A 16,304-nucleotide genomic window follows, 5' to 3' on the forward strand; every position below is an offset into this window, starting at 1 on the left:
GAAACGAAACTGTCACAATTTAAAGCAGACAACTGCCAAGTGGAAAATAATGCCCAAACATTTATTTACTCAGTACCTCAGCAATGTAAACGATTCTACATTCCAGCAAAAACGTTTAACATGACAATATTTATTAAAAGGATTAGTGACCTTTAACAGAGTAGTTCCGGTGAAAAACCATTCCCAGAATACTGAAGTGTATACATACATGTCATTATAACGGTATAGCAGGATTTTTTCATCAATTCCATTCAGAAAATAAAAACTGCTACATACCTCAATGCAGATTCATCTGCCCGCTGTCCCCTGATCTGAAGCCTTTACCTCCCTCAGATGGCCGAGAACAGCAATATGATCTTAACTACTCCGGTTAAAATCATAGTAAAAAACTCTGGTAGATTCTTCTTCAAACTCTGCCAGAGAAGTAATAACACGCTCCGGTGCTATTGTAAAATAACAAACTTTTGATTGAAGTCATAAAAACTAAGTATAATCACCATAGTCCTCTCACACATCCTATCTAGTCGTTGGGTGCAAGAGAATGACTGGGACTGACGTAGAGGGGAGGAGCTATATCAGCTCTGCTGGGTGAATCCTCTTGCATTTCCTGTTGGGGAGGAGTTATATCCCAGAAGTAATGATGACCCGTGGACTGATCGCACATAACAGAAGAAAAGTCTTGCGCCAAGAATGACGCAATAAATTGAAGCATTTTCTGCACCCACGAGCCTAACAGCCCGCAATTTAGAAAAAAAGTCAATTTAAATTTTTAAGGTAAGAAAAAATATAATTCATATGCATTTTCCCAAAAAAAGGAAACTGACAGTCTGAAAGAAGGAATACTGATTATCCTGAATCATGGCAAATATAAGTTTAACACATATATTTAGAACTTTACATATAAAGTGCTTAACCATAGCTTAGAGTGTCATGTATAGAAATAAGACTTACTTACCCTAAGACACTCATCTACATATAGTAGATAGCCAAACCAGTACTGAAACGAGAATCAGTAGAGGTAATGGTATATAAGAGTATATCGTCGATCTGAAAAGGGAGGTAGGAGAAGAAATCTCTACGACCGATAACAGAGAACTTATGAAATAGATCCCCTAAAGGAAGACCATGGTATTCAAATAGGCAATACTCTTCACATCCCTCTGACATTCACTGCACTCTGAGAGGAAAACCGGGCTTCAGCCTGCTGCAAAGCGCATATCAACGTAGAAATCTAGCACAAACTTACTTCACCACCTCCATGGGAGGCAAAGTTTGTAAAACTGAATTGTGGGTGTGGTGAGGGGTGTATTTATAGGCATTTTGAGGTTTGGGAAACTTTGCCCCTCCTGGTAGGAATTATATCCCATACGTCACTAGCTCATGGACTCTTGCCAATTACATGAAAGAAACGTTAATAAAACCACCAAAATGATGAAAAGTTCTCCTCAAGTCCCCAGTGCCTGCAATACTGCCACATATAATCCCCCTTACAACACTAGGAGTAATGTATTAAATATCCCTGTTAGGGAAATAGTAAAGTGCCATGTCTTTTCCTTAAAGCTGCTTAAGAAAATAAATTAGCACTTAACTCAAAATGTGCCTGGCAGCAAGGCAGCTCACTAGGTTTGGAGAGGTCCTTTCCCTCACATTGACCTGTGGAGAATAAGGGCAGCAACTTTTATTTAAATATGAGGGAGGTGCAGTGAGAATTATGTCCCACATGTTCCCTTTGCTTAAAAGCCACCAATGCTCTACTGAAGAGACTGAAATGGACTACAGCTACACCCTGGAGTAAAAACAGCACATACTTTTCCTGCAAATAAAATAAACTCTTAATTGAAGAATATTTTCAGACACCTAATTTTACCACTTCTTCACACTAACGTAGGCAAAGAGAATGACTGGGGTTGGACAGAAGGGAGGTAAAATTTAACAGCTTTGCTGTGGTGCTCTTTGCCGCCTCCTGCTGGCCAGGAGGTGAATATCCCAATAGTAATTAATGATCCGTGGACTTATGTCATTAGAAAGAAAAATAAAAAGACTGCACATTTTGTTAATGGAAGTAAATTGGATAGTTGTTTAAAATTGCCTGCTCTATCTGAATTATAAAGTTTAATTTTAACTTGAGTGTCCCTTTAAGAACAAACATATCTTGTTGCTAACCTAGGGACTGCCTGTAGAATGCCAGCGTGGAGTGGGTGCAACCATTTCTTAAGAATGTGAAATTTATTTTCTGCATTTCATACTTACAGATGTGTCTATTTGCATTGGATCCACATCAGCTAGACTTCCTCCTATTTTCATTCGATCTTTACGAAATCCCTTCAAATCTTCTCTTTGCATATTAAGAGGAAGACACCTTTATAAAATAAATAAAACTAAATGAAGCTACAAATACAAATAAATGCACTACAATTGCAAAATAAGATTGCGTGTTTTTTAAAAAATTTTAGGTTTTTATCAAAGTTGGCTCCTAACCCAGTTTCCTCTTTCACACAGCTTTGCTTTATACAGCTGATAGTAGGTTGCAATAAGTGCACAGTGCAGTCAGTCACATACATAGTCTAAGCGGCATTATTTAGCCAATCAGATCCTTGCCTAAAGTATGTACCTGCTAATAGCCTTGCTGCGGCTCCTGTTTCGCCGTCTTTCTAAATGCTGTTCATCATCAGAAGATGAGGAGGAGGATGAGGAGGAGGAAGTGGAATCACTACTATGAATGGCATGTCTTCTCCTAAAGTTAAAGCAAAATTGTTTAATAAAGCTAGAAGTAGGAGGTGCACTAAAATCAATCAACATAAGTTAATAAAAAAAAATCAAATTTCTAAAAGTAAAAAAAAAAATAAAAAAAAAAAAAAAAAAATCTATAATGAGAAAACAGCAATAAAAAAAATAAATTATATATATATATATATATTATTTTTAAACAGGGGTAAGGATGAGATCATGAGGATATATAGCAGATTGAAAGATTTAAAAAATTTTATTAAAATGTTAAAAAACGCGCTGCTTATTTTAACATTTTAATAAAATTTAAGTTTTAATCTTACAACGTGCTATTGTTAGTATACAACGGGAGGCCAGTCTGCTAAGTGACTGCTCCACTTGCGCCATATACTATAGATGCAACACTAAATGTGAGTCCATTGCTGATATTTTTTATCCATTTTGTATATTCCCTGGCAATACTAGGCTATGTGGCACTCCTGTTTAATATTAAAAAAAAATTGTTTAAAATAGTCAAAAAAATGAAAATTTTAAAATACAGAATCATTCCCCAAGCACATTTTTAGGTAAGAAGGTGAAAATACATTTTCTTTCTAATGACACGTTCATCATTACTGACTGTTGGGAAATATCACTTCTGGCCAGCAGGAGGAGGCAAAGAGCACCACAGCAAAGCTGTTAAAGGGACATTATACACATTTTTTCTTTGCATAAATGTTTTGTAGATGATTTATATAGCCGATTGTTTTTTTTTGTTTGTTTTGCTTGTTTTTATATAAGATTGCTCTGATTTTCAGACTCCTAACCAAGCCCCAAAGTTTTATGAGAATACCATCAGCTACCTACTCAGTTTGCTCCTGTTTGTGTAAAGGGTCTTTTCATATGCAAAAAAGGGGGAGGGGGGGAGTGTCTTATTTCCCACTTGTAGTGGGCCTTCCGGCTACCTTTTCAAGAGCTAAACTGAGAGCTTCTAAGTAAGTTTGTAAACAGTTTTATACTGGATTTTTATATCAGTATCTGTGCATCTTATTCTTTATAGTAGTGTCTATTACATGCAGTTATATGAAAATGAGTGTATACTGTCCCTTTAAGCATCACTTCCCTTTCCACAAACCCCAGTCATTCTCTTTGCCTGCGTTGCAAGGAGGTGGTGAAGTTTTCGGTGTCTGATAAGAAGTTCTGCAATCAAGATTTTATTATTTGAAAGCAGAGTAGGTTTGCTCTGATCTTTCCTGAGGTCTAGCCTGGTCCAAGTCAGTCTCTTCAGTAGGGCAGTGGTGGCTTTTAAGCAATTGGGAACTTGTGGTGTACAATCTTAATTGCGCGCTCTCAATCAATTTTGCTGCCCTAATCTGAGAGCCTTAGTAAGCTTACTCAGTTCTTTTCCTTGCCACAGATCCATGTGAGGAGTGTCACCCTCTCAAACCAGGTGACCTGTCCTGCGCTGCCAGACAGACTGATTTTCAGGTAAGTTCCATGTTAAAAAATTTTTTCAAGTGTTAAGGAAAATCTGGTACTTGAGCAGCTATCGCCAGTTACAAATTAAGGGGACATTTTTATTATTGATCCTATTAAGGCTTAATAGTTGGCAGTTTGCAGGCACTGTGGGACGTTTCTTTAATGCTATTGGTGGCTCAGTCTGTGTCCTTCACTCCGGATGAAATCCGGGCAGGACTTGTGTGGTTTGTGGGCCGTTTCTTGTATAGTAACTAGGTACAGCCATACTTCCATCGGAACATTAATTCCAACCGCCAGGACAGCTCCAGATTAAGAGAGGGGCGGGTCCTTTCTTAGGCGGCTGTTATTTGGCACGCTTCCCGTTTTCTCTCTGAAGAAAAAATAGCCATGATTTCTGCTTCCGGGATTGTGACGCAGTTGTCGGCTCCTCCGCTATAGACAGATCAGATAACAGATTTACAGGTCCGGAGTTCAGTCAGAGCAGTTGGGTGCTGGAATCGTTCCCAGGCAGCAGGACAGGTAGGCACCTCTGTAAAGCTACTGAGGTGTAGAGGGTTGCCTGGGGTATTTGCAGTATATCTGCTCAATTTTTTTTCAATACATATTTAAAAGCCACAGTAGCGTTTTTATCAGTCTTTTAAGGGTAAAATAAAAGCAGTTTTTATTATCTCTTTTGGGGCTTTTTGGTTCCCTACAAGGGTAAGACCTTGTTTGGGCCGGGCTTGGCTGAAATTATTTCAGATATTACAGGAGGAAAAGGACATTTCCTCCCACAGGATAAATGAAATCAGAAAGGGCATCAGAGTAATTTTTGTTCAAAACTTTAGGAGTTAACCCCCCCCCCTCTTCCAAGCCTTCCTGGAAGCCCAATCAGTCTTGGGACAAGGGGAAGCAATCTAAGAAGACCGCAAATTATTCAAAGTCAGCATGAATGACCTGCCCTCGATCCGGGAGCGTATCCAGTAGGGGGGAAGACTTTCAATTCACTCAAGCTTGGATACAAGATGTTCCGGATCCTTGGGCAGTGGACAGCGTATCTCAGGGGTACAAACTAGAATTCAAGACTTTTCCTCCCAGGGGCACGTTCACTCTCTCAAGATTATTTATAGACCAGAAAAAGAGGCGTTCTTATTTTGTGTCCGGGATCTTTCCGCCTTGGGAGTATTAGTTCCTGTTCCATCTCTGGAACAGGGTCTGGGATTCTACTCCAATCTGTTCAAGGTTCCCAAGAAAGAGGGAACTTTTAGGACAAATTTAAGACCTAAAATATCTAAACAAGTTCCTCAGAGTACCGTCCAAGATGGAAACTATATGTTCCATTCTTCCCTTGGTCTAAGGTGGTCAGTTCATGACAACCATAGACCTCAAGGATGCGTACCTTCATGTTCCTATTCACAATTTTCATCACACGTTTGAGGTTTGCCTTCTTGGACAATCACTTTGTAGCTCTTCTGTTTGGACTGGCTACAGCTCCCAGAATCTTCTCAAACGTTTTGGGGGCTCTTCTGGCAGTGGTCCGGTCTCAGGGCATTGCCGTGGCGCCATATCTGGACCACATTCTGGTTCAGGCGCGTCTTTTCAACAAGCAAACGCCCATACAGAGATCTTGTCTTTTCTTCACTCCCATGGATGAAAGGTGAATCTGGGAAAAAAGTTCTCTGGTTCTAGCTACAAGGGTAGTGTTCTTGAGGACCATAATAGATTCCATATCTATGAAAATGTTTCTGACAGAGGTCAGGAAGTCCAAGATTTTCGACTCTTGCCTTACCCTTCAGTCCTCTCCTCAGCCGTCAGTGTCTCAATGTATGGAGGTAATTCTTCAATGGACATCATCCCATTCGCTTGGTTCCATCTCAGAGCTTTGCAGTTATGCATGCTAAGACAATGGAACGTGGACTATGCGGATCAGTCTCCGCGAAAAAGTTCTGGGTCAGGCGACAAGAGAATCTCTTCTGTGGTGGTTGTCTCAGGAACACCTCTCCCAGGGAACTTGCTTCCGCAGACTTTCCTGGGTAATTGTGACCATGGATGCCATCCTGCTGGGTTGGGGAGAGTCAGTTCTCCCCATAAACATCCTAGAGCTGATAACGCTATTCAATGCTTTACAGGCCTGGACTCAATTAGCTTTAGCCCAGTTTATCAGGTTCCAGTCGGACAACATTACGTCTGTGACGTACATCAACGAAAAAAGGAGAAACGGAGCTCCTTGGCCATGACAGAGGTGGCTCGAATTATTTAGTGGGCGTAGACCCACAACTGTTGTCTATCTGCAATCCACATTCCAGGAGTGGACAATTGGGAAGCGGATTTTCTGAGCAGATAGACTTTTCATCCCAGGGAGTGGAAACTTCCTCCGGAGGCGTTCTCAAGCTTGATCCTCAAATGGGGGCGGCCGGAGCTGGATTTTATGGCATCTCGGCAGAATGCCAAGCTTCCGAGGTACGGTTCGAAGTCAAGGGATCCACAGGCTGTCCTGATAGATGCCCTGGCGACCCCTTGGAATTTGTCTAGCATACCCGTTTCCCCCGTTCGCTCTCCTTCCACGAGTCATTACTCGGATCAAGCATGAGAGGGCGTCTGTGATTCTCATAGCTCCAGCGTGGCCTCGCAGGATCTGGTTTGCAGGCCTAGTGGAAATGTCATCTCTTCCACCTTGAAGACTGCCTCTGAGGAAGGACCTCCTGCTTCAGGGTCCAAATCTCGTTTCTCTGAAGCCAACTGCTTGGAGATTGAACAATTTTATATAAGCACGGGTTCTCAGATTCGGTCATTGAGACCTTGATCCAGGCTCGTAAGCCTGTGACTAGAAGGATTTACCATAAGATGTGGTGTAAATATCTGTATTGGTGCGAATCCAGAGGCTTCTCGTGGAATAGAGTCAGGATTCCTAGGATTTTGTCTTTTCTCCAGGAAGGCCTGGAGAAGGGTTTGTCAGCGAGTACTCTGAAGGGTCAAATTTCTGCCTTGTCTATTTTGTTGCATAAACGTTTGGTGGATGTGCCAGACGTGCAATCCTTTTGTCAGGCCTTGGTCAGAATCAGGCCTGTGTTTAAACCTGTTACTCCTCCCTGGAGTCTTAACCTTGTTCTTAAAGTTCAACAGCAGGCTCAGTTTAAGCCTATGCATTCCTTAGATATTAAGATGTTATCTTGGAAGGTTTTGTTTCTTTTTGCCATCTCTTCTGTTCTGAGAATTTCTGAACTCTGTGTTGCAGTGTGATTCCCCTTATCTTATCTTTCATTCTGATAATGTAGTTTTACATACTAAGTAAGGTTTCCTTCCTAAAGTTGTTTTGGATAGGAATATTAAATCAGGAAATAGTTCCTTCTTTGTGTCCTAATCTTCTCATAAGGAGCATTTGCTGCACAACCTAGATGTGGTGCGTGCATTGAAATTCTACTTGCTGGCGACTTAGGCCTTTCGAAAGAAGGGTAGAGAAACGAAAAGAAAGCACTATAGTGGCACACTTGTACTAGATACAGATAGTGTGAACGCTCAAAATAAATTTTATTCAAATTTATCAGTGAGGGGATGGGAAAACCGGAGTGGTTAATTAATTAAAACTTAACTTTTACTAAATTGAATTAATATAAAAAGTGACTATGCACTCATGTTAAAAATAAAAAAACTCAAATAAATGGACTGCTCCCTGAATGTATAACAGAAGGCCTTGGGCTCTCTGAACGGTTAGAGGTGGAAACAGTTTATACTAGTAAGGCAATTCTCAATAGGTTGGGCAAATGTGCAACTATAAACTGAACATTACCTTTAATTCCTTCACCTATTATGAGCAGGTACTGCCTACTACATGGCGTAAAAAACATCCATATGTATGGATACTTATAATGGAACAGGGGAGGGTGTATCAAGTAACACGTGTGTTAAGTGTAGTGATTGCTGTAACTTAAAAAGGCAAGGAGATCAGATAGTCTCCGAGTTTTCAGGATGGCCACTTGAGTGGCTGAGCTGAAAATCTAGTTTTGCGTGACGCTAACCAGTTGTATTTACTATTAAAAACTTTTAAATGCCATGTTAAATCACAATACCAACAGGATCTTACAGGGATGAGAGGTCCTATCTAGGCTTACGTTAACAGCCGATTACCTCTTAATACCGTTTTACAATATCACAATCATGTAAGGGAATATTTCCCTGTAATGGTTATATAAATAAAATATAATCTTAGAAAGTGGTATTAAGGATGTTATATCCTGTTGCAACTCATTACCCAAGAGATAGTGTTACCTTCTAAAGCCAGGCTATATCACAATAGCAATAGAGTCTAGCAGGGATATATAACCCTGTTTAGGGTTACGTTTTAAGCAGCTGGTTGTCTTCTAATATCGTATTACAACAAAGTCTTATAAGGGAATATTCCCAGAGATAGTTCTATATATTCTACAAGAAAGATGTTATCTTAGATTACCTGTTAGTACCGTATTGAGGGTTTAGAACCCTGCTGTAGCTCACATTTAAGTGGTTAATTTACCTTCTAATACCAAGCTGAGCCAAAGTCGCTCAAGACTCAAAATTATACCAACTAATTGCTTTCTAATACCGTATCACAAAATCACAATCTTGTGAGAGAAAAGATTACCTTTTAATACCGCATAACATATTTTAGTAGTTTAGATATAATATAATATATATATACCCAGGAACATAAGAACAAATTAACCCCAAAAAAGTAACTAGATTTAAAGTTCTGCTAGGAAAGCAGTTTAGAAAACTAGTAAATAAGTCAAATAGATTCAGCCATTCCGCTTACAAATTACAGTGGTTACAAGGAGAGTTAAAAAATAACCATCTACATACTAGGAAGCAGTGAGAACGCCTGACGTGCGTTTCGCAACTGCTTTGTCAAAGGCCTTTCACCAGTCTTCTGCTTTGTTTGTCTGTTTCTCTGGGAAATGCAAGGGTCAGAAAGCTATGGCTACTTCTTTCGCTCTGGCTGAAGAGAATAAATTTGTTTTGCCTATAAAACTGCTGGACAGCAGCATCCTGAGAGAATCACGGCTTATTCCACGAGAGCTGTTTCTTCTTCCTGTGCCTTCAAAAATTAAGCTTCTGTGGAACAGATTTGCAAGGCTGCAACTTTGTCCTCTATGCATACTTTTTATTTTATAAAACGTAATACTTTTGCCTCGGCTGAGGCTTCTTTTGTGAGAAAAGTTCTTCAGGCAGTGGCTCCCTCTGTTTAGGTTACCTGTCTTGTCCCTCCCTTATCTGTGTCCTCTAGCTTGGGTATTAATTCCCAACAGTAATTAATGATGATCCGTTGACTCACCGTGTCATTAGAAAGCAAACTAAAAATGTATGCTTACCTGATAAATGTATTTCTTTCTTGACACAGTGAGTCCACGGCCCTCCCTGTATTTCAGATTTTTTGTTCTATAAACCTCAGGCACCTTGTGTTGCTTCCTTTCTCTCCTTTTCCTTTGGTCGAATGACTGGGGTTTGTGGGAAGGGAAGTGATTGCTGTGGTGCTCTTTGCCTCCTCCTGCTGGCCAGGAGTGATATTCTCAACAGTAATTAAATGATGATCCGTGTCAAGAAAGAAAAAAAAAATGTATCAGGTAAGAATACATTTTTTTTTCTTCCTACTAGTGAATGAATGGGAGTATACCCCATAAATAAATACTGATAATAATTCATCTGATCTGCGTCCACTTCGGACGGAAAAAGCAGTAGCGGAGAGACTTTCTACCAGCCTGGGCTGTGCTTATGCGCCATGTGAGCAGGACGCAACTGACTGACGGGAGAGATTAATCCCAGAACGGCTTCCCACGAGGCTACCGTTACGGCAGGGAATCTGCATATTTTTAAGGTGGGTGAGATGTGGAGCTGCTGAGCTCATGTGAGGCTCCGGGGTTCAACAAAAAAAGCATCCGGTCACCATTGTGTATAACACCTAATGACATGTGGCCCTCAATGCCCTGAATTACATAACATGCTATAAAGATGAATGTAGGGGCATCATAAAAGTAAAGCACGATACCATCCATTGTGGACTATAACAAATGCAATGTCAATATTAACCCTTAAAAGGTATACGATACATTATCTTAATCGTCTGCAGATAGCCTGAAGGCAGGTTACGATTCCAGAAATACAGTTGGGAATAGTTATAGTAGTCAAGGAGGAAAAGTGGCATTTATGAGCAGCTTTTTAATTCAGTGAATCCTGGGCTTTTGCTTTATCCTATTGTTATACTCCATGCTGTCTGACCTGCTATAGTTGAGTGGCAATCTCTCTCTCACATAACAGTCAATATGTCCCCAAAAAAAGGCGGTAAGCCAAATAAAGGAGCCAAGAAGCAGGCAATTGCCAACCCCTCTGTAAATAATTTTTTTAAACACCTAGATACACCAGGCAAGAAGCTGATAACCCCACGTGATACCAGAGCGGATGTCTCTTCTGCCTCATCAGAATCAGAGGGAGAGTACCCAGACTCTGCCATCTCAGTCCCTAGGGCCTTAGACTCCTTAACTTCTAAGAAAGACTTTTCAACTTTAATAGGCCAAGTAAAACAATTAGGGAGGAGATCTGAGATTAAAAACATAATTTATGCTTACCTGATAAATTCCTTTCTTCTGTTGTGTGATCAGTCCACGGGTCATTACTTCTGGGATATAACTCCTCCCCAACAGGAAATGCAAGAGGATTCACCCAGCAGAGCTGCATACAGCTCCCCCCCTCTACGTCACTCCCAGTCATTCGACCAAGAATCAACGAGAAAGGAGAAACCAAGGGTGAAGTGGTGACTGGAGTATAATTTAAAAGATATTTACCTGCCTTAAAACAGGGCGGGCCGTGGACTGATCACACAACAGAAGAAAGGAATTTATCAGGTAAGCATAAATTATGTTTTCTTCTGTTATGTGTGATCAGTCCACGGGTCATCATTACTTCTGGGATACCAATACCAAAGCAAAAGTACACGGATGACGGGAGGGATAGGCAGGCTCATTATACAGAAGGAACCACTGCCTGAAGAACCTTTCTCCCAAAAATAGCCTCCGAAGAAGCAAAAGTGTCAAATTTGTAAAATTTGGAAAAAGTATGAAGCGAAGACCAAGTTGCAGCCTTGCAAATCTGTTCAACAGAGGCCTCATTCTTAAAGGCCCAAGTGGAAGCCACAGCTCTAGTAGAATGAGCTGTAATTCTTTCAGGAGGCTGCTGTCCAGCAGTCTCATAGGCTAAACGAATTATGCTACGAAGCCAGAAGGAGAGAGAGGTAGCCGAAGCCTTATGACCTCTCCTCTGACCAGAGTACACGACAAACAGAGAAGACGTTTGTCGAAAATCCTTAGTTGCCTGCAAGTAGAACTTGAGGGCACGAACTACATCCAGATTGTGTAGAAGACGTTCCTTCTTTGAAGAAGGATTTGGACACAAGGATGGAACAACAATCTCTTGATTGATATTCCTGTTAGTGACTACCTTAGGTAAGAACCCAGGTTTAGTACGCAGAACTACCTTGTCTGAGTGAAAAATCAGATAAGGAGAATCACAATGTAAGGCTGATAACTCAGAGACTCTTCGAGCCGAGGAAATAGCCATTAAAAACAGAACTTTCCAAGATAACAATTTTATATCAATGGAATGAAGGGGTTCAAACGGAACACCCTGTAAAACGTTAAGAACTAAGTTTAAACTCCATGGCGGAGCAACAGTTTTAAACACAGGCTTGATCCTAGCTAAAGCCTGACAAAAGGCCTGGACGTCTGGATTTTCTGACAGACGCCTGTGTAACAAGATGGACAGAGCTGAGATCTGTCCCTTTAATGAGCTAGCCGATAAACCCTTTTCTAAACCTTCTTGTAGAAAGGACAATATCCTAGGAATCCTAACCTTACTCCAGGAGTAACCTTTGGATTCGCACCAGTATAGGTATTTACGCCATATCTTATGGTAAATCCTTCTGGTAACAGGCTTCCTAGCCTGTATCAGGGTATCAATAACCGACTCAGAAAAACCACGTTTTGATAAAATCAAGCGTTCAATTTCCAAGCAGTCAGCTTCAGAGAAGTTAGATTTTGATGTTTGAATGGACCCTGTATCAGAAGGTCCTGTCTTAGAGGTAGAGACCAAGGCGGACAGGATGACATGTCCACTAGATCTGCATACCAAGTCCTGCGTGGCCATGCAGGCGCTATTAGAATCACTGATGCTCTCTCCTGTTTGATTTTGGCAATCAATCGAGGAAGCAGCGGGAAGGGTGGAAACACATAAGCCATCCCGAAGTTCCAAGGTGCTGTCAAGGCATCTATCAGAACCGCTCCCGGATCCCTGGATCTGGACCCGTAGCGAGGAAGTTTGGCGTTCTGGCGAGACGCCATGAGATCTCTCTCTGGTTTGCCCCAACGTCGAAGTATTTGGGCAAAGACCTCCGGATGAAGTTCCCACTCCCCCGGATGAAAAGTCTGGCGACTCAAGAAATCCGCCTCCCAGTTCTCCACTCCCGGGATGTGGATTGCTGACAGGTGGCAAGAGTGAGACTCTGCCCAGTGAATTATCTTTGATACTTCCATCATTGCTAGGGAGCTTCTTGTCCCTCCTTGATGGTTGATGTAAGCTACAGTCGTGATGTTGTCCGACTGAAACCTGATGAACCCCCGAGTTTTTAACTGGGGCCAAGCCAGAAGGGCATGGAGAACTGCTCTTAATTCCAGAATGTTTATTGGCAGGAGACTTTCCTCCTGATTCCATTGTCCCTGAGCCTTCAGAGAATTCCAGACAGCGCCCCAACCTAGTAGGCTGGCGTCTGTTGTTACAATTGTCCAGTCCGGCCTGCTGAATGGCATCCCCCTGGACAGATGTGGCCGAGAAAGCCACCATAGAAGAGAGTTTCTGGTCTCTTGATCCAGATTCAGAGTAGGGGACAAGTCTGAGTAATCCCCATTCCACTGACTCAGCATGCACAATTGCAGCGGTCTGAGATGTAGACGTGCAAAGGGTACTATGTCCATTGCTGCTACCATTAAGCCGATCACCTCCATGCATTGAGCTACTGACGGGAGTTGAATGGAATGAAGGACACGGCATGCATTTAGAAGCTTTGTTAATCTGTCTTCTGTCAGATAAATCTTCATTTCTACAGAATCTATAAGAGTCCCCAAGAATGGAACTCTTGTGAGAGGAAAAAGAGAACTCTTCTTTTCGTTCACTTTCCATCCATGCGACCTTAGAAATGCCAGAACTAACTCTGTATGAGACTTGGCAGTTTGAAAGCTTGAAGCTTGTATCAGAATGTCGTCTAGGTACGGAGCTACCGAAATTCCTCGCGGTCTTAGTACCGCCAGAAGGGCACCCAGACCCTTTGTGAAGATTCTTGGAGCCGTAGCCAATCCGAATGGAAGAGCTACAAACTGGTAATGCCTGTCTAAGAAGGCAAACCTTAGATACCGGTAATGATCTTTGTGAATCGGTATGTGAAGGTAAGCATCCTTTAAATCCACTGTGGTCATGTACTGACCCTTTTGGATCATGGGTAAGATTGTCCGAATAGTTTCCATTTTGAACGATGGAACTCTTAGGAATTTGTTTAGGATCTTTAAATCCAAGATTGGCCTGAAAGTTCCCTCTTTTTTGGGAACCACAAACAGGTTTGAGTAAAACCCTTGTCCTTGTTCCGACCGCGGAACCGGATGGATCACTCCCATTAATAACAGATCTTGTACACAGCGTAGAAACGCTTCTTTCTTTATCTGGTTTGTTGACAACCTTGACAGATGAAATCTCCCTCTTGGGGGAGAGAATTTGAAGTCTAGAAGGTATCCCTGAGATATGATCTCTAGCGCCCAGGGATCCTGAACATCTCTTGCCCAAGCCTGGGCGAAGAGAGAGAGTCTGCCCCCCACTAGATCCGGTCCCGGATCGGGGGCCCTCGGTTCATGCTGTCTTTGGGGCAGCAGCAGGTTTCCTGGCCTGCTTGCCCTTGTTCCAGGACTGGTTAGGTTTCCAGCCTTGTCTGTAACGAGCAACAGCTCCTTCCTGTTTTGGTGCAGTGGAAGTTGATGCTGCTCCTGCTTTGAAATTCCGAAAGGGACGAAAATTAGACTGTCTAGCCTTAGCTTTGGCTTTGTCTTGAGGCAGGGCGTGGCCCTTACCTCCTGTAATGTCAGCGATAATTTCTTTCAAACCGGGCCCAAATAAAGTTTGCCCCTTGAAAGGTATATTAAGTAATTTGGACTTAGAAGTTACATCAGCTGACCAGGATTTTAGCCACAGCGCCCTACGTGCCTGAATGGCGAATCCTGAGTTCTTAGCCGTAAGTTTGGTTAAATGTACTACGGCCTCCGAAATGAATGAATTAGCTAGTTTAAGGACTCTAAGCCTGTCCGTAATGTCGTCCAGCGTAGCTGAACTAAGGTTCTCTTCCAGAGACTCAATCCAAAATGCTGCCGCAGCCGTAATCGGCGCGATGCATGCAAGGGGTTGCAATATAAAACCTTGTTGAACAAACATTTTCTTAAGGTAACCCTCTAATTTTTTATCCATTGGATCTGAAAAAGCACAGCTATCCTCCACCGGGATAGTGGTACGCTTAGCTAAAGTAGAAACTGCTCCCTCCACCTTAGGGACCGTTTGCCATAAGTCCCGTGTGGTGGCGTCTATTGGAAACATCTTTCTAAATATTGGAGGGGGTGAGAACGGCACACCGGGTCTATCCCACTCCTTAGTAACAATTTCAGTTAGTCTCTTAGGTATAGGAAAAACGTCAGTACTCGCCGGTACCGCAAAGTATTTATCCAACCTACACAATTTTTCTGGTATTGCAACAGTGTTACAATCATTAAGAGCCGCTAAAACCTCCCCTAGTAATACACGGAGGTTCTCCAATTTAAATTTAAAATTTGAAATATCTGAATCCAATCTGTTTGGATCAGAACCATCACCCACAGAATGAAGCTCTCCGTCCTCATGTTCTGCAAGCTGTGACGCAGTATCAGACATGGCCCTAGAATTATCAGCGCACTCTGTTCTCACCCCAGAGTGATCACGCTTGCCTCTTAGTTCTGGTAATTTAGCCAAAACTTCAGTCATAACAGTAGCCATATCTTGTAATGTTATCTGTAATGGCCGCCCAGATGTACTAGGCGCCATAATATCACGCACCTCCCGGGCGGGAGATGCAGGTACTGACACGTGAGGCGAGTTAGTCGGCATAACTCTCCCCTCGCTGTTTGGTGAAATTTGTTCAATTTGTACAGATTGGCTTTTATTTAAAGTAGCATCAATACAGTTAGTACATAAATTTCTATTGGGCTCCACCTTGGCATTGGAACAAATGACACAGATATCTTCCTCTGAATCAGACATGTTTAACACACTAGCAATAAACTTGCAACTTGGTTACAATCTTATTTAACAAAAACGTACTGTGCCTCAAAGAAGCACTAAACGATTAAATGACAGTTGAAATAATGAACTGAAAGACAGTTATAGCATCAATCCTTAAAAACAACACAACTTTTAGCAAAGGTTTGTTCCCATTAGTAAAGTAACAATAATTAAATTTGAAACATAAAAATTACAGAGCAACGTTTTTTAATCACAGTCAATATATAAGTCTCACAGCTCTGCTGAGAGAATCTACGTCCCTCCAAAGAAGTTTGAAGACCCCTGAGATCTGTTAGAGATGAACCGGATCATGCAGGAAATACAAGAGTAACTGACTGGAATTTTTTGATGCGTAGCAAAGAGCGCCAAAAACGGCCCCTCCCCCTCACACACAGCAGTGAGAGAGAAACGAAACTGTCACAATTAAAACAAGCAACTGCCAAGTGGAAAAATAATGCCCAAATATTTATTCACTCAGTACCTCAGAAAATGCAAACGATTCTACATTCCAGCAAAAACGTTTAACATAATAAATACCTATTAAAAGGTTTAATGTACTTTTAACAGAGTAATTCCGGTGAAATACCATCCCCAGAATACTGAAGTGTAGAGTATACATACATGTCATTATAACGGTATGGCAGGATTTTCTCATCAATTCCATTCAGAAAATAAAAACTGCTACATACCTCAATGCAGATTCATCTGCCCGCTGTCCCCTGATCTGAAGCTTTTACCTCCCTCAGATGGCCGAGAAACAGCAATATGATCTT

General features: G+C 41.7%; 1 protein-coding gene across 1 annotated transcript in view; it reads right to left on the bottom strand.

Moving 5' to 3' along the window:
• The window catches only part of LOC128661716 (ATPase family AAA domain-containing protein 2), an 83,244-nt gene that overhangs the window by 16,823 nt on the left and 50,117 nt on the right, over window positions 1-16,304 (bottom strand). The window contains exons 9-10 of the mRNA XM_053715939.1: window positions 2,612-2,734; window positions 2,251-2,359 (exon numbers count right to left, since the gene is read on the bottom strand). Coding sequence (XP_053571914.1) covers window positions 2,251-2,359; window positions 2,612-2,734 — 232 coding nt within the window. The remainder of the gene's footprint in view (window positions 1-2,250; window positions 2,360-2,611; window positions 2,735-16,304) is intronic.

This window comes from Bombina bombina, chromosome 5 (genome assembly GCF_027579735.1).
Source record: "Bombina bombina isolate aBomBom1 chromosome 5, aBomBom1.pri, whole genome shotgun sequence".
In the NCBI taxonomy this organism is placed as follows: Eukaryota; Metazoa; Chordata; class Amphibia; order Anura; family Bombinatoridae; genus Bombina; species Bombina bombina.